This window comes from Mya arenaria, chromosome 4 (genome assembly GCF_026914265.1).
Source record: "Mya arenaria isolate MELC-2E11 chromosome 4, ASM2691426v1".
Classification (NCBI taxonomy): Eukaryota; Metazoa; Mollusca; class Bivalvia; order Myida; family Myidae; genus Mya; species Mya arenaria.
In genome coordinates this window covers 35838243-35856196 of record NC_069125.1, presented here as the reverse complement: position 1 = coordinate 35856196, position 17954 = coordinate 35838243, and the positions used below count along the sequence as shown (strand labels likewise).

General features: G+C 35.9%; 3 protein-coding genes across 3 annotated transcripts; all 3 read left to right on the top strand.

Annotated features, from left to right (window-relative positions):
* Positions 1–78: 78 nt before the first annotated feature.
* Positions 79–7760, top strand: LOC128229620 (serine/threonine-protein phosphatase alpha-2 isoform). Its single transcript, XM_052941382.1, has 6 exons — positions 79–284; positions 1676–1807; positions 2282–2512; positions 3328–3656; positions 5106–5240; positions 5878–7760. Exons 1-6 carry the CDS (start codon positions 230–232, stop codon positions 5980–5982), a joined length of 987 nt encoding a protein of 328 aa, XP_052797342.1. The 5' UTR covers positions 79–229; the 3' UTR covers positions 5983–7760.
* A 1840-nt stretch (positions 7761–9600) lies between these two features.
* Positions 9601–12262, top strand: LOC128229612 (uncharacterized). The gene has a single exon (XM_052941372.1). It carries the CDS (start codon positions 9679–9681, stop codon positions 11827–11829), a length of 2151 nt encoding a protein of 716 aa, XP_052797332.1. The 5' UTR covers positions 9601–9678; the 3' UTR covers positions 11830–12262.
* A 3051-nt stretch (positions 12263–15313) lies between these two features.
* On the top strand, positions 15314–17682 carry LOC128230777 (heat shock 70 kDa protein 12B-like). The gene is made up of 4 exons (XM_052943219.1): positions 15314–15622; positions 15920–16138; positions 16351–16480; positions 16637–17682. The coding sequence occupies exons 1-4, from the start codon at positions 15314–15316 to the stop codon at positions 17680–17682; spliced, it is 1704 nt and encodes a 567-aa protein (XP_052799179.1).
* The last annotated feature ends 272 nt before the right edge of the window (positions 17683–17954 follow it).

Genomic DNA, 17954 nt, shown 5'->3' with positions numbered 1-17954 from the left:
TTTCATAAACTGTATAAGATGTAATCATCATAATTTATAAATAGTTCACCAGCCTAAGTACTATACCGGCAAATTTCCTTCCGCAAATTAATGCGCCTTCGTAACGGCCGCCATCTTTTTTCCAGTAGTAAATATTTTGGGTCTTAAAACGAAATCCGTGAACATCGGCTGTAATTTGGGCTTTTAAACATTTTATTTTATAAATTTGCAATCCCTTATTCTTACTGGAATGGCCGATACTGATAAGTTAAATATAGACAGTATCATAGCAAGATTGTTGGAGGGTAAGTATTACGTTTCTTCTATAATCGGGAAGTCCGAAGTAAAATGGACCATTTAACTGATCAGTACGTGTTATTACTTCGTCAACTATTTACATTGAATGAGTTTTGCCTAACGTAACTTTCCTTCTTTAATAAACCGTTTGAATACTGTTCAATTTTGAATAATGTCTTCCTAAAATTGCCTAGTTCTAGCTCAGCTGTCAAATTCACCTTTTCAAAAAATTCAGGGTCATACAAAGTGTATTGAAACTAAGTTTTGAGTGTTTTAGAGAATAATAAGTGATGTACAACCGTTTTCAAAACTACCACAATCGAAACCTTTCTGAAAGACTTTGAATGAGTTGCAAGATCCTTTTATTTAATGATTGAAGGAACTTTTCCTTTAGAATAAATGCTGTATGTTCAAGACATCTGCATTTGTGCAAAAACTGTAGTATGGAAAACACATCAAACTCATAATAATTTGTTGGATATTTATTTTTTGTGTACGGAACTGAAATGAAATAACATCATGGGGTAATATTTCTTGTTTTTATCATATTTTATAGACACAATATGCTTGAACCTGGAAAACCAATAACTATATAACTACCCACTTTTGGTACAAAACAATTTGTACGTGATGGATTTGCCATATCAAAAATGGTAAAAAAAACCTGTCAACATACACTTGTTTGGACTAAATTCATATTTTGCCATGTAAGTGCAAAGGTATTTTGCATAAAACAAGCATTTAATGCATTATAACCCAGGATTTACCTTTCCAACAAAACAAAACTTGACTGACACAGACAAAAATTATGCCAAGCGTAACAACTTTACCATCTCCAGCAAGCTTCGAAATGGACCTTGTAAATACTATCACAACAACTCGGCCATGGCCGAAGTCTCATGATTGTTGTAAAACTGAACCGCATCCTTACAGGTGCCCTTCATGTATATATCGTTGTGTTTTGACAGTATGAAATGAATAAAAACACATCAAACTCATAATAATTCATTGGAAATTTATCTTTTTGTGAACAGCATTAATTCAAAATGGAAATTTATCTTTTTGTGTACAGCATTAATTTAACTATCTGATAATATTTCTTGATGTTACGATATTTTATAGACGTAATATGCTTAAACTCGGAATCCCGATCAGAATAACTACCCACTTTTGGTTCAAAACAATTTGTACATGAAGGATTTGCCATATATCAAACAAAAAAAAATGTGTAAACATACAATTATTTGGACTTTTTTTTACTGTGTTCATTTTTCACAAGGTTAATGCATGCTTTTTTCCACATAATTGCATGATAGAAATTAGGAATTAGGAATTATACCACTGACCAGTAGATTTTGAAAGGTCACTTTTTTTTAAACTCTAATTTTGTTTTTTTCAGTTCGTGGAACACGTCCCGGAAAAAATGTACAGCTTACAGAATCGGAGATAAGAGGACTGTGTCTCAAGTCCAGAGAACTGTTTCTCAGTCAGCCAATCCTTTTGGAGTTGGAAGCTCCTTTGAAAATTTGTGGTCAGTACAGTCCAGTAGCTGTTGCCAAAAATAAGAATTTAACTGTTAAAGATATGAATATTCATACTTGTATTCTGTAGGTGTTTTATTTTTTGAAAAACTTGTCTCTCTGATGGGTTTAACTTTCATTGTTAAATCTTGTTATTTTCGAAATAGAATGATGAAATAATTATGCCATCTTATTCTAAACCTGACTTTTTCAACGTTTTCCCTTTGAACAATGTTAATTGATATTAAATGGTGATGATAAAGTGTTTGTCAATAACAAAACAGTTCCGTAAGCTTGAAATAAGGCTTCAAGACCGATTGAGAAATGGGTCCTTGGAAATTCAGATTGACAATGTTGCCGAATATATGTAAAGCTGTCCAGTCTTGCACACCAAAAAGCAAGATTTGGCGATTTATAGATATTTTTGATAGATTATTTAATATTTCTGTTAGACTCTTTTTACTAAAATCATATTATTTTTACAGGAGATATTCATGGACAATACTACGACTTGTTGAGATTGTTTGAATATGGTGGATTCCCTCCAGAGAGCAACTACCTGTTCCTAGGTGACTATGTGGACAGAGGAAAGCAGTCTCTCGAGACCATCTGTTTGCTGTTGGCCTACAAAATCAAATACCCAGAAAACTTCTTTTTACTCAGGGGCAACCACGAATGTGCCAGTATTAACAGAATCTATGGCTTTTATGATGAGTGTAAGTGTAATATTTAGGTACAGGTTTGTTTAGTATTATGTTTTCCATTAAATGATGCCGGAATCAACCTTCTGAAATTATAATCAGTAAATCTAGTTTTATAAACCACTAAATTTCAAGCAGAAAGGAAATTTCAGGGCTTGAATTAAGCACTCCGGCAAAATGAGTGTGGAAATTTAAAAATGCGAGTTGATTTTTTACGTACTTGAAAAATTGTGCGAGTGCAAAATACTTGAAAAAATAGTGACTGGTTTCCTTTTGTTTCCCTATTTGATTATTGTCATATTGATTGTGAGGCACTGTGGTAACAATGACAGTAAAGTTGATTTAATATGGGCCTCTCTACCTTGTTAGATAGATCTAACCTGGCAAAGAGGCCAGAATGAAATTAACTAATTAAATTGGAACTACATAGAATTTACCTTCAGTACAGATAACGATGAAAATGTCTACAAGAAAATTGGGGCTTACAATGTCAAATACTAAGACATTTTTCGAACAAAAATAGATGAGAAAAATCGTGATTGAACTTAAGATTTTGCAAGTTACTATTTTCCAGCACTCCAAACAGTAAAATATATATTTTTAATTCAAGCCCTGATTTAAAGTATAAATATTGTTTTTAATATAACAAATTTTAAAGAAATGATTCATGCGGAATCACGTTAACCTTCACATTTACAATTAAGGAAAATATCAATCTATATTGATTTTTTTTGTATTTATAGGTCTTCAAATAAGCTCGATACTGGTAGATAGATGTGTTTTGTTTTAAGTGTGATCTTGCATTAGGAATTTGAACATTGATATTTCAGGCAAAAGACGGTACAACATCAAATTGTGGAAGACATTCACAGATTGTTTCAACTGTTTACCCATAGCAGCTATCATAGATGAGAAAATATTCTGTTGTCATGGAGGCTTGAGTCCTGACCTGCAGTCCATGGAACAGATCCGGCGTATCATGCGACCCACAGACGTTCCCGACCAGGGACTGCTGTGTGATCTGTTGTGGTCAGATCCCGACAAGGAGACGATGGGCTGGGGCGAGAATGATCGAGGAGTGTCGTTCACTTTCGGCGCAGAGGTGGTTGCCAAATTCCTTCACAAACATGATCTCGATCTCATCTGTCGAGCACATCAGGTACTGTTGTTTTCATTTTAAAAATGGAATGTTTGTAAAGCGGAAAATGGGTTGCATTAGCTGATTCAAACTATAGCCAAAATTTTATTGACTATTAATAGCCAGTGTTTTGTCATGTATCAAATTAATAAATAAATAATTCTGTATACTCATCATTCTATATCGAACTCAAATTGATGAAACTTGTAACAAGGGTTCTCAGTAGTGGCCAGTTTAAATTTGAAGAAAAAAGAACTAACAAAAAACGAATTATCATCAATTCTAGCTAATCAGTGTACCATGTAGCTGATAAGGGTACCTTTTCGCATTTTTGTGTGCACCAACAGACTGGTTTTTTTTATCTAATATTGTTTCAATTTTAATCACCAAATCTGTTTGACGAACATGTAAACTGTAAAGTACGCAACAAGGTAGGATACATTGAGGAGAAAAAATGAACAGAACCATTTATTATTATTATTAATTTTTATAATGTAAGCAAGTGTTCTAAGATAACATGGCCATGAATTCAGTAAGTGAAATGCTCAGTTTCAAAAAATTCTTGGATGCGGAGAGCGAGTGTGGCATGCACCTGGATGCCCATAGTTGGCAGGTTCACATTCTATTTTTGGACGGTTCAACAAATATTTTTTAGAACCTTATATAACTTCTGACATTTTGTTATTGTATCAAACTATGCCAAAGACCATAGAAATTATAGGTCAGTCTTGAGTTGGTTTAGGAATAGAAAAAAAATTACCAGCCTGATTCAAACTTTACCAGCCCGAATCGCTTGTCAATATTTATGCGTCTTGTTGACAATTTTGAGTTCTTGTATACAATATCATAACCCCAAATTGTTTTCCCTGTATCTATTGTTACCATTCAGTTTAGGTACAAGCTTAAATGATATACAAGTACTTTTATCCTCTTAAACAAAAAAAAACATTAAAAAAAATAACAAAAAGGGGTAACAAAAGTTGCAGGAGAACAAAACAATTTCATCAACAAATGTTTGGTTATCTCAACTCTAATTACGAAAACCAAAATCATCAATGGATTGAAAGGAAATTCAAAAGATTATTAAAAAATTGATCCTTTTTGCGTTAGAAAAATTGTTGATGGTCGTGTATTGAGTGACAGCAATGCTTTTGTTGCCCGTTCATAGTTATACCGTTTGATTAGGAATGGTCTTACTATGAAGACAAAAACAAAACATCTCCAAACACTTTGCTCTGATTTAAATCTTTTCTCATTTTTGGACAGACTGACATTTTACCAGTCCTCCATAAATTTTGCCATTGACGGATGGTATTCAGAATGTCTTAATTTACATATTAAGCTTATTTAAAATGTTTGTTAATGTTAAACTAAAACATAAATTTATATATATATATAATGCATGTAAATATTCTTTGTGAATATTTTCACACCATAAGTGATAACTATAAGACTGTTGTTCATTTTCAGGTGGTTGAAGACGGGTATGAGTTTTTCGCCAAGAGACAGTTGGTCACCCTTTTCTCAGCCCCCAACTACTGTGGAGAATTTGACAACGCTGGTGCTATGATGAGTGTCGACGAAACACTGATGTGCTCATTCCAGGTAAAACCATTTTTAGTTCAAATTAATGAAGTGTTTTTTAACAAGAACAATTTTATTATGTCCCCCTTGGATAAAAGGGTGATTACCAGTGGTCGAAATTAACACAAGCCCGCAAGCCCTGCACTGGTTAAATGTCTTTTGGGCTTGCTCAAATTCTGAATTTTATATAGCAGGGCTTGTTCAAAAATTTGATGCCAAGCTATAGTATATGAATTAGGGCTTGTTCATCCAAAAGTCCAAAGTTTTTAGGGGTCATTGGGTCAAAGCTCAAGTTCCCAGTAACCTTAATTGCGAAAAGTTTAACAAAGCTTGTCCAAGTGATAACTCAACGTGGCCTGGACCTTTGGTCATCAAACTTGACATGGAGGCCGAGCCTGACCAGTAGGTGACCCCTATTGACTTTTAGGGTTCATCAGTTTAAAGGGCAAGGTCACAGTGACCTTGAATGCGAAATGCTTGTCCTGAGTGATAACTCGACAATGCCTGCACCCATGGCCCTCAAACTTGTCTAAGAGCTTTGGCCCGACCGTAGATGACCCCTATTAATTTTGAATAGGTGAACAAATAATCTTGTACGGAATTGACTTATACTGACTGGTGTAAATAATTGCATGTTTGATATGTGTTGTAATTTCAGATTTTGAAACCAGCGGACAAAAAGAAATTCCCATATGGAGGTTTGAATGCAGGTCGACCAGTGACCCCGCCAAGAGGGACGGCAAAAGGCAAAGGGAAAATATAGATAGCGTGTGACTTTGATACCAGTGTGAATGTAGAAAGCGTGGTGAGATCTGATGTGTGGATTTGTAAAACACCTAGCCTGGTTTTCACCAATGGGCAGGAGTTGTATTGACCCATTATTGCTAGGTCATGAATTGTAGACCATTATCATCCAAAACTTTTTACTGCACAGAAGTTTGTCTGTCAGGCTGAGGTAGTGATTTGAATTTATTTAGACAAAAAAGCACACTGTTGATGTTTGCCAAATATTTCTTTTTTGTTATAACACAGAAAATTGATACCATCTGAGAGCTTGTGTCGTAAAGACCTTTTACTTGTAGTAATGGAAAATATTTACTAAGTATAGAACTCCCCTTTAAATTTCTTGATTTATATAATTTAGAAGTTATTTAAAGTCAAGTCCTTAAAGCCATTGCGTTACAAAGCTAAGCATCGATATGATGATTTGAAATCATGTGACAGTAACCTTACCTTGTGAATTTGATCTTTTTTGCTTAAGAGCTTAAAAAGTGATTGAAGATAAGACAACCTTATTTTTCCTCAACAATTATTTAAATGCTACATTGTGACACAGTGAATTAATTGAACTGTGATAGTGTTTCTTGAGTTTTTTTTCAAGCTTTTTACTTTTTCTCACTGATTTTCACATTTGTCTTTAAAACATAAATGACTTGTGTCTGTAGATTTATTTCCTCATTTTGTAATAACTTACTATACATTTTTACACATGACTCTTCGTTCAGTTGAACTTTGTGATTTAAACACTTAACATTTATGTGGACAGTATACCGTGGTTTGGTGAAGTTCATCCATGGTTGCATCAATGTATTATACTGGATATTTATTCATATCATGCTAGATAACACACTAAAAGTTCATGTTAAGTAAAATCATCATCTTGTTCATTAAATATTTTAGAACGTGTTGTCAGATCCTCATTAGATTTTGAGTTGAAATGTATGTCTTGAGCAAAATGTATGATTTTATTTAACATGGATTATTCATGTTTGTAAAGTTAATTTCTAACTTTCAATTAGGATTTTCTCAATTACATTTTATGTTCATTTTTTCCCAAAGAAACTACATTGCTACGACTGTGCATCCTTTGAATTGGGAAAATCCTATTTATAAGTTAATTACTGTGTAGTCATATGGTTTGTTTGACCTAGAATTTGACCTGTCTTTTGTACATGTATCATAAAATGTGAAATGAAAAATAACGATTAGATAATGTTTGCATCTAATGGTAGCAAGCGTTGTTAGTGACCAGCTGTCTGTTTTTATCTCAGATTATAGTCGTAAATAATAGGAAACAAAGAAGTTGTAATCAGTGTTTCAGTGACTAATATACTCTTGTCTTATTTATTTATAAAGTATGTGGATTGGTGAACAAATGGACATAATCTTTTGCAATTTGTTATCTTTGCAATTTTCCATTTTGTGAGAAAGTTGTGTAAAAAAAATGCCCAGCAACAGTAAGAACCAGGGAGTCCATTTCATCAAGAACTTGAGAAGTAGTTTTCAAACCAACAAGGGGGTTTAACACTGTTGGAAATCTTTGCTCAGTATGGGAACTGCTGCTAGGATTCTTGATGGAATGCCCCTCCAAGTCCTGCACTTAAGGACTTTCAGGGAGTTACAGCTGTTATGAAATGTATTTCTGTATCCTTTTTTAAAACTGAAAAAAAGATGGTAGCCCTTTTATCATGATTCTCTTGTCATTTTTATGTGTACTGATACATTTGTATATTGTAAATAAACTAATGTGACTTACTTGCAGGATGTGTTTTTGTAAAGAACTAGGAAACTGTTAATGAAACTGCGTATACATTCTATGGAAGTTGTTGAGATGCTTGGGCTCAGGGAACAAATTAAAAAAAAATGAATAATTTGTTTTCAAACTTGGTATGCACATTGCTCATAGACAGAAGATGACCCCTGTTGATTTAAGGGTCATTAGTTCAAAAGGTCATGGTGACCGTGTCTAGAAAAATGATGAGCGTTTCTGACGGGCAACAAATCAGGTTCTCGAAATTCTGGTTCATAATAAACTAATCATTGGAGTTATGAATATTTCTTGAATTGAAACACAAGCGATGACAAAAGAAGACTAAGAGATATTACTTGTACAGTCGATGAAAACGCACCACTTCTCAAAATATGAAACGTAATGATCATGGCTACTTTCTATTTCTATTCATTATATTTTTGTTGTCTAAACGCCCTAGAATCACTCGTTAATGTCGCAAAAATGAAAGTTAATGAAAGCCCTGGACGTTCACATGAGCCAGACTATATTCAAGGATTGCTACACCGACGTTTTGTTGACGTTCATCTCTTATGAGTAGGACTATATTCATGGATTGCCACGCTGTCGTCTTTATGACGTTCATCTCACATGAGCCAGGCTTTATCCCGGGATTGCTACACTGACGTTTTATGACGTTCATCTCACATGAGCCAGGCTATATTCAAGAATTGCTACACTGACGTTTTTATGACGTTCATTTCATAAGCTAGACTTTATTTAGGTATCGATACACTGACGTCTCGGTGACGTTCATCGCACATAAGCCAGGCTACTTTAATAGAAATTGGAATGTGTATGGCTTTTCACTTTGCACTTAACATGTGGAATTAGCGATGCCATAATTATTATATGATGCGCTGGATTCCGTTACAAAAAGATCCTAAAATTCCAGCCATAACCTCGTTTTTGGCAACTGTGTTTGAATAATAATCGTAAGGAAAATTATCGCATACATTCATCCCGTAACTTGGCAAGTGTACCTGAGCACCATCGCTAAGTTAACCATTAAAATCTCTGCCCTGACTTTATGAGTTACTACTGTTTGGGTGCACTACTTTCACTGGTTATTTGTTGGGTATATACTACGAACACAAGTTGATCGAAAATGATGTATTTTTTTAAACTACGGTATGATTTTATTTCTCTTAATTTGATTCAATTGAACTTGCTGTCATAGGCACATTCATCAGGGCATAGGTCTGGGTCGTTAACCTATGTCACAAACGCAATAATGGTGAAGAGAAATAAAATTAGTTCTTTGTACGCAAGTTTTTGATTAATTTGATTACTAGTAAATATTTGCAATATTGTACAATAATTCTTGGTGGTTATTTAAAAGTGAACTCAGTTTTGACACGCATTGAAATCAAACATGTTCTTAATGCTGCGCTGGGTGGGATAGTGCTAAATTGGATTTAATAACTTTGAAGACATTTATGATTAACATATGAAGCGAAGCTAGCATTTTCTGTACAATATTAAAATGTTCTTCTCTCTTCAATGCAAGACTAAGGAACCGCACGATACGTTAGATATATACTGAGTTACGAAGTAATTTACTTTGACAACATTTAGAAACTAGACGTACGGTTGAAAATCTAGATGAAGTTATCGCATTCGTTTCGTTTTAGTGTTACGTTGTACGAATGGATCGAAAATCATACCCATGAAAACTTACCCGTGATTAGTATTTCAAAACAATGAGTATTGTATCGCGTTTCAATTTGAATTGTAAGCTGACACTTAAAGAACGAAATTGATTAGGCACATAACGACACTGTTTGTCGAATACAAGTTTAAATACACACTGTATGTGCGGATTATACTTTAAGGACTTATTGCTTAACAGTAAGCTGATTGTGTTAAGTATACTTCTACGCAGTGACAATGGAACGGCATATCCGACCTCCTCGTAGGGACCCAACAACCTCTGACCTGGAGGCGCCCAGTCCGACATTTTCAAATTCTTCCGGTTCAAGTCAGAAACCTGATTTTCGGTCTTCAGTTGTCGAAACGCCTCGCGTATTTTCGGCGACATCGGGTTCATATAACAGTCTGCAGTTTCGCGCAGACTTGGACGTGACTGTGGATTCCCATATCACTGAGACGCTAGTATGCCCGATTTGCCTCGGATCGATGAATACGCCAAAGACGTTACCATGCCTCCACAACACATGCAAGAAATGTCTTCAACAGCATATTCTTACGCATTTGAAACAAGAATTACAATTGGACTTGAATCCAACCACCTTTCCATGTCCAGTCTGCGAGCGCGAGACTCAGCCACCGGAGAAAAACGTTGGCATCGAAAAGTGGGCATCCCTGTTTCCAACGAACTACTTTCTGCACGCGTACTGCATGATCCTTGCCGTCCAAAGGGAGGACGTCGACTGTGATCCTTGTCTTCGACGAGGGGAGACAACCCTTGCTACTTGGTGGTGCCGGGAATGTAGTGAATATCAATGTAACGTATGCAAAACGGTCCATGGAGGGTTTAAGATCTTCAAGGACCACGATGTCCTATCGGTAAAGGAGATAGCGAAAAATCCACACGTTGCTATTCCCCGTTACGAACCGTGCCACTTTCACAAAGAAAAGATCACTCATTTTTGCCGGGATCATCGCGTACCATGTTGTTCTCACTGTTTGGTGACTTCTCATCGGAAATGTGATCACGTTGTTACCGTGGAAACTGAATTTCTGGCCTTGAAAGGAAGAGGGGGTTATACTAATCTAGCGGAACTCTTGGCAAAATATGAAGACATGGCTTCAGAGCTTATTGACAGTCGAAAAAATGTGATTGATGATTTAGAAATTAAACGAAGATCAATTACTGACCATGTACAAACAGTTAGAGAGGGGTTTGAAAATGAATTGCGCAGACTTGAGAATAAACTCTTGGATGATTTTGATCGCTTTCATATGCAGGAAATGAACAAACTGCAAACCTTGACTTTGGATTGCGAAAATCTTGGGAAGCAGATCACGAACGCGGTGAATCTGGTTGAGACAGTCCAACATTCAGGCAATGAAGCTAACATGATCAATTTAGTTGAAAACGTGTCTAAGGAATGTCGAACATATGAAAAGAGGCTCCGGGAAAACCAGTCAAACTTTGAGCATGTTGATTATGAATTTCAAGTTGATCAAGCCATAGAAAATGTTCTGAAAACGGCAAAGTCTTTTGGAAACATCAATGTTAAACGCTCCAAAAAGAAATCAGAGAATGTCGTGAGTGGAGGAAGAATTGTGCGAAATATTGCAAAGGAGATGACACGATTTCGCGTTTGGATTGCAGGCGACAGAGGTCGTTGTGGAATATCCGGCGGAGTCTACTTCGATGACGGTCGTATTCTGTTAGCTGACCATGACAACTTTAAACTGAAACTGTTTGGAACAGAAGGTCGACTTCTCTGTAAACTGGTACTGAAGAGTAAACCAAGCGATATAGCTCTCGTTGATCCTGATAAGTTTATCGCTACCCTTCCGAATGCGAGTGCAGTCCAGTTCATAACCATGAAAGGAAATCAACTCACAGAAGGAGACTTTATGAATACAAAGAGAATGTATCACTCGGTGGCGTGCGCGAACGGCAATATTTACCTTCTTGGCGCGGTTGGAATCGCTGTTTGCAGTAAGGAATCATGCGCAGAGATGAACTTCATCAAGACAAAATTTCAGTCACCGGCTTTCATTCAGGCATCTACTTCGGGATTCGTGGTGACTGATCGTGACAAGAATGCTGTGATTTTTTTCGCTCTGGACGGCTGCCGTCTTCACAGGTACACCTCGAAGGATATGACATGTCCTAGTGGAATCGATTTCGATAGTCAAGGCCATGCTTTTGTCTGTTGTAAACAGTCCTCCAACATTCACCAGTTAAACGAAGACGGGCAAAGAGTCAAAGTCATTCTTTCCGAGAAGAACAGTATTGAGCAACCAGAGATCATCAAGTTTCAGAAATTCGGGAACAAGTTTTTCGTCTCTGAGTCGAAAATCTCTTCTCGCGATTTTATACGTATTTTCAAATGGAAGTAAATCAGGTTACGCAACAAACCAAAGTCTGTAGCGAATTGCAAATAACTGACATTTGTACTTGTATAACTTTAAAAGTCAAACACTCTTCAATATGTTAAAATGTTTCATGTTCAAAGAACGGCTAGACATGTCATGAAAATCTAAACGAAGGAACATATATAGAAAAGTTTTAGTAATTTGAATTCCTTAAAATGCTATGTTAATTATTTATTTGACAGGGTATCTGTCGAAATAAAATTAAAGCACACGGAGCTTACTTATGAATGATACGTCTTATAAATTGGTTGGTTATTTCAAGTGGCGCCAAACTTTTTATGTACATATACTCGTATTCTATTGAAGTGTGTTTACAAGGTACTCAAAATATTATAAGTACACTTATAATCTTTAATGGCTTGGTTTGGGAAGAAGAATAGATGATAGGATTGTAAATATTGAGAAAGGATGAATGTATACTGCATGTCTTTATGAGGGTCTTCTGTTGTCTATACGTATTGCAAGTTTGTTTTAATATAATAATTCAACTCATTGGTCTTTTTGTTGCCATTGTATATTACGAACAGTGAGTAGTTTGTAGAATAAAGTTAGTTTTTTCTTGTTTGTATATTATTCGATTTAAGAAAACTGCCTCCAAAACGCTAAGATTCTATAATATTGGTCGTTTCATGGATTGCTGGTATTGGATAATCTATTATACACCTTTCTTGAAGCTTTTAATAGAATTATGCAATAAAAGCTACAGGGACAAGCCCAGTAGTCGAACATTAAAACAAAACAAAACAATCAAGAACCATGTTAAGGGGGCTTAATGACTACTGGATCTAGTTTCTGTAAGACTTGGAATTAAAAAAGGTAGATGAATATGCAAACATGCCGAAAATATATCAGATGTATAAACTCAAGGCTATATTGAGAACTTAGTGTGTCCTACTACAAAGTATGTCCTTTTACATACTCAAATAATACATCTGCTCAATTCGAAAGACACAGACGCCGTCATTATTCCATCTTGGCAAGGATAACTCTTGCATAAGTCTTTTCAAACTCTACAGTTATTTCTCTGTATCCGTCTAAAAGCTTGCAACAGCTGCACGTCTCCAAGGCTTGTCGCTACACCTCCAAACATGGACTGGGAAGTGACCTTAAGGCCATAGTCCGTGACTCTCCCAGCTGCATCTTAAGCGTTCACGTGAAATTTTCAGCTGACGCCTAGATTCAGTGCTACATGTACTGAACACAGGACATTTACTGATTGTTTAATCTAAAATGATATACTTAAGTCATTTGATGACCAAATATCGACAAAAAACAACACTTTCGGACATAATAACTGATACAATTGTCCGTCACTACGAAACGAAACCCGACCTTAATAGATCTGGCTCAACATTATCATTCTTTCATGAGTGTTCGATGAACCTAGATCATCGCGCCTTAACCTAAAACACATTAATTGTAACAAGCAGACCTTTTAACCAATGGTCTACACTATTTACTAAACATATAGCAAGCACACGGCAGTCCGTATGACATTACCACAAATTTGCTGTATACATGCCTTGTCGTACCACAAAAACCTTAAATATTTTGTATGAGGCTCATAAATCTGCACAAAATGGTATGCACCTGTGAGATAAAATTTAATCATGAAATAATCATTCTGATTATACACCAAGGCAGGTTTACTATCTTCATATCTAGCTGACTGCTACCTCAAATGTTTATTAACCTCTCTTTAATCAAATGTTTTTTTATACCTGAATTCTGAATCGAAACAGTCAAGAGAATAACAATGAATGGGGGATTTGTATATTTCCCAGTACTGTTAAACATTATTGATACACATCTGGAATAGCTTCAAACGCAAAATCAGGCTCTAAAATAGCAGACTGATTGTTTTTACAAAATGTTCCAATTGGATTAGAGTTCAAAGGAATCTTGTTAAAATTTACGATAATGTCATAAATGAAATAAAATCATTTGTACCAATTTCTTGCCAAAATATCTAAATGGTCTTTTAATCTACTGTTTACAATCAAATGATTCTTACCTTGTTCATATTCGTAAAAGCCACGAGTAAATCGTCTATAATAGTCATAATCACATTTCATTGTCAACTCATCGGCGATCTTATTATCTGGACACTGATGGTCACTATTAATCCCCCCCACACCGACATTGAAAGCAGTTTTGCCGGAAATGGTTAGATTCCCAACACCCAAAACACTGACTGGAAGCGCCGGATCTTCCGAAACCTTGGTATGCGCTGTACTTAAAACCGGAAGTGAGGCGGGGATTGTAACCGTAAGTTATGTCGGAACCGTTACCAAAGCGCAGCCGGAATCATTACTATAAGGCCAATAGGGACGTAAGCCTCGACCTAATCTCAAAAGCGTAAGAGCGAGTGAACAGTCAGACTAGTATAAATAAAGTATATGATGGTACTATTTATTATGCGCAGTTTTACACTGAGTTTTGTTTGTGTTTAGCATTCGATCACCTCCGGAAACTGGTCACTCTGTTTTCGGGCTGATGTAGTGAATACACAAAGCGCTGACAACACTGTTTTATTTTACTTCTTTGCATAAAGTTGTTACTACTTCAGTCCCAATTGTAGATAGTAACCAGTGGTGGTGTTCGTTTTTTCGAGGCCATAAACAAACACCTCTTAAGTGAATCGAACCAATAACCTCTTTACACAACTACGACCGTGACCTTTTTCATCCGATGCGAATGCTCAGCTACATTGACAAGCAATCGGTGCGATACTATTTATTATCTCCAAATACGTAATAGAATAAATAGGACAATATCAATCAACATTTATTATTGCGCGCAATATTTTCTTTTTCATTCGAAGAAAGTTACGTACCTTTTTAGGACGATGAAGAGTTGGTTAAAAAAACATGTTATAAGAAGGTCTCAGAAGAAATAGCTAAGACTCCATTGGATGAATTTCCAATACACTACTAATGGTACTATTTATTTTATGGCGAAGTGTTACATTGAGGGTTTAGTCTTGTTATCATCTTAAGAACACTTATGAAAACTGATAGCTCGGTATCGCTTCACACGCAGTGAATGCAAAATTGATGACCATTTCGAAAAATCATTTCCAATAATTGGTAAGATATCTTTTACATATTATTTGCTTTAAAAAGACATAACACGGATGCATTTATAAAAAGGTGCAAAAGATTTACTGGAAACTGAGCTGTTTTTGGAAAAGGAAGTATACATATGCCATTTCTTATGGAGATCATCAAATCGTGCACGTACAAAAGTAGTTATAATATTTGGGCAATATCAACATTACAAAACATTACTTTTGAAAAATAATTTACTACACCATGCTAAATATTAATTTACATTTTAATATATAAGTATTGTGATATTGTACGAATATATCGACACTAATAATTTACTTCCGCCTAAAGGTAAGCATAAATAGGAGTTATCAAAAATATATGTTTTAGAAAAAGAAATGAGTGACGAAGCATCGAAATGTGATCATTTGTTGGTCGCTGCTTTCGATTTCGGAACAACGTTTAGCGGATACGCCTTTTCCTTTCGAAATGATCCAACAAAAATTCAAACCAACCTCGGCTGGAATGCGGGTTCGCAAAAGCTGATATCCTTGAAGACCCCAACATGCGTTTTGCTTAATCCGCATAAGGAGTTTGTAGCGTTTGGCTTTGACGCTGAGAATAAATACAGTAACTTAGCAGAAGACAATCAACATGACGGATGGATGTTGTTTCGAAGGTTCAAGATGCTGCTCCATAATAATGAGGTACGTTCGTAATATTGATAAGAAAACAAAAACTCTAATCAATTACAAGATGCTTGTTGTTGTTTTGACACGTGTTTTCAAAACTGTTATCTTATTAAATATCATGCTGGTACGGGTTATTAACGTATTGTACAATAACCCACCCTGACAATTGGCATCTATATGGAAACTAATATGCTAGTTAAATTTCCTACCGATTAAATGGATTATTTTCTTCATTTCTTAGGCTTAACGTTACCATATAACAAAATAATCATAGAATAGACGTCAAGCTGCAAATGCATTCTACTGTTACAGGGTCTTACAAGAGGGGCTACGGTGGAAGACATCAATGGGAAGTCAATGCCAGCCATGACAATATTTTCAATGTCCATTCGCTTCCTGAGGGATCATTTGGTCAAAACGCTTAATACACAGACTGTCGATATTGAAGAGGCAGACATCCAGTATGTCCTTACAATTCCTGCAATTTGGAATGACAATGCAAAACAGTTTATGCGCGAGGCTGCAATGGAGGTATATTTTACCGTGACATTTTTTTCATTAAGTCTATCCAAGTTTTTTTTAAATACTTGCTTTTGAACATATAAAGTTTTATGTTTGTACGGGTCAGCGAAAGACAATTACTGGCGAGGTTTACGTAAAATCTTTATATTTTGACTTTATCACGAAATGTATACTGGTATACACTTGTAATATGTATGTATGGCATAATATGTTATTATAAGGCTGGGATGGAAGCAGATCGAATTAAACTAGCTCTTGAACCTGAGGCAGCGTCGATCTGGTGTCAGAATGTCACAGCTGGCTTGAAAGGAGAGTTATCGGGGATGCAGTACATGGTACTCGACCTTGGAGGTAAATCGTAACTTTAAATATAATTTTTGTTGATTATTGGTCTGGAAACGCTTATATTTTAGTGTTGTTTAACATACAAATGCTGGAATAAGAGTTGCGTTGAGTGCTCGAAAATGCCGTTGAACACGTATACTTTAAAGGCATCTTTATTTTCAGGTGGCACTGCCGATATATCAGTCCATGAAAAGATGCAAGATGGCTCTTTGAAAGAGATACACAAGGCAAGCGGAGGCCCATGGGGAGGCACCGCCGTTGATTTGAATTACATGAAGTGGCTCACGAATCTTTTTGGAGAGGCGACTATGGAACAATTCAAAGATCAAGAGATGGCCGACTATTTTGACATCCAACGAGAATTTGAAACAAAGAAAAGAAATATTTTACCAGACACGACTGGAATGATAACATTTCGAGTTGCTGCTTCGTTGAAGGAAATTCACAACGATATTGGAGGTAAAGGTATATTGACGCGACTGTCAGAACTTGGTTTAAAAAACAAGGTTACTTACAGGGGAGATAAGCTGAGAGTTGATGCTTCAATTGCAAAAGAATGGTTTGCCGATCCTGTACAGAAAACTGTTTTGCACGTTAAAGTTCTACTTGCTGAGCTGAAAATGAGAAATGTCAGTATCATTTTGCTAGTTGGAGGATTTGGTGAGTGTGAACTTGTTCAAGATGCAGTACGAAAACAGATTATAAACAAGAGGCTGGTGGTTCCAAACGAAGCAGGGTTAGCCGTGCTGAAAGGGGCAGTGCGCTTCGGCCATATTCCTAACATTGTTGCTACGAGAGTTATGCGATATACATATGGAATAGAAACCAGCATTCCATTCATCCCTGCAGTCCATCCAATGGAATACAAGGAATTGGTAAATGGGGAAGAGAGACTGAACGGAGTATTTGAAAAATTTGTTGAAGTTAACAGTGACTTAAAAATTGGAAGTATTGTGGAGAAAAGCTTTCAACCTAACGACCCAAATAAGACTCGAATATCTATATTAACAAGTCCAGATCAAAATCCATTCCTTGTGCACGACGAAGGATGTCAGCGAATTGGAAACCTTGACATTGAACATCCTGAGGGTGAAATGGAGGACAAGGCTTTCGTGGTGTATTTTGAGTTTGGTGAAATTGAGTTATCTGTAAAAGTGAAGATACATAAATCTGGGCGCGAGTTTTTCAAAGCAATCGATTGCCTTTGATTACGAAAAACACGATAACGAGGGAAACTAACCACATGAATGGGTGAAATGTTAGTTAGTAACTTAGTGTCGATATCATAAATCGAACATAATACTGAAGTTAATCAAATTACAATTGAGCGTTAATGTGGATGAATCAATTAATTCTACGAAATTTTATATAATAATGGTCATTAGAAAAAAATGGGAAATACTCGAACAATAGGATATGCTACGGGATATCACTTTTTATGACGCAATTTTGCGTTCGTGCGCGTGTGTTAGTTTACAAA

Coding starts and splice junctions, on each gene's coding strand:
- LOC128229620 (XM_052941382.1), top strand. CDS start 230: ATGGCCGATACTGATAAGTTAAATATAGACAGTATCATAGCAAGATTG. Junction 2,513..3,327: donor CTATGGCTTTTATGATGAGT/GTAAGTGTAATA, acceptor TTGATATTTCAG/GCAAAAGACGGTACAACATC. Junction 3,657..5,105: donor TCATCTGTCGAGCACATCAG/GTACTGTTGTTT, acceptor GTTCATTTTCAG/GTGGTTGAAGACGGGTATGA.
- LOC128229612 (XM_052941372.1), top strand. CDS start 9,679: ATGGAACGGCATATCCGACCTCCTCGTAGGGACCCAACAACCTCTGAC.
- LOC128230777 (XM_052943219.1), top strand. CDS start 15,314: ATGAGTGACGAAGCATCGAAATGTGATCATTTGTTGGTCGCTGCTTTC. Junction 15,623..15,919: donor TGCTGCTCCATAATAATGAG/GTACGTTCGTAA, acceptor CTACTGTTACAG/GGTCTTACAAGAGGGGCTAC. Junction 16,139..16,350: donor TGCGCGAGGCTGCAATGGAG/GTATATTTTACC, acceptor TGTTATTATAAG/GCTGGGATGGAAGCAGATCG.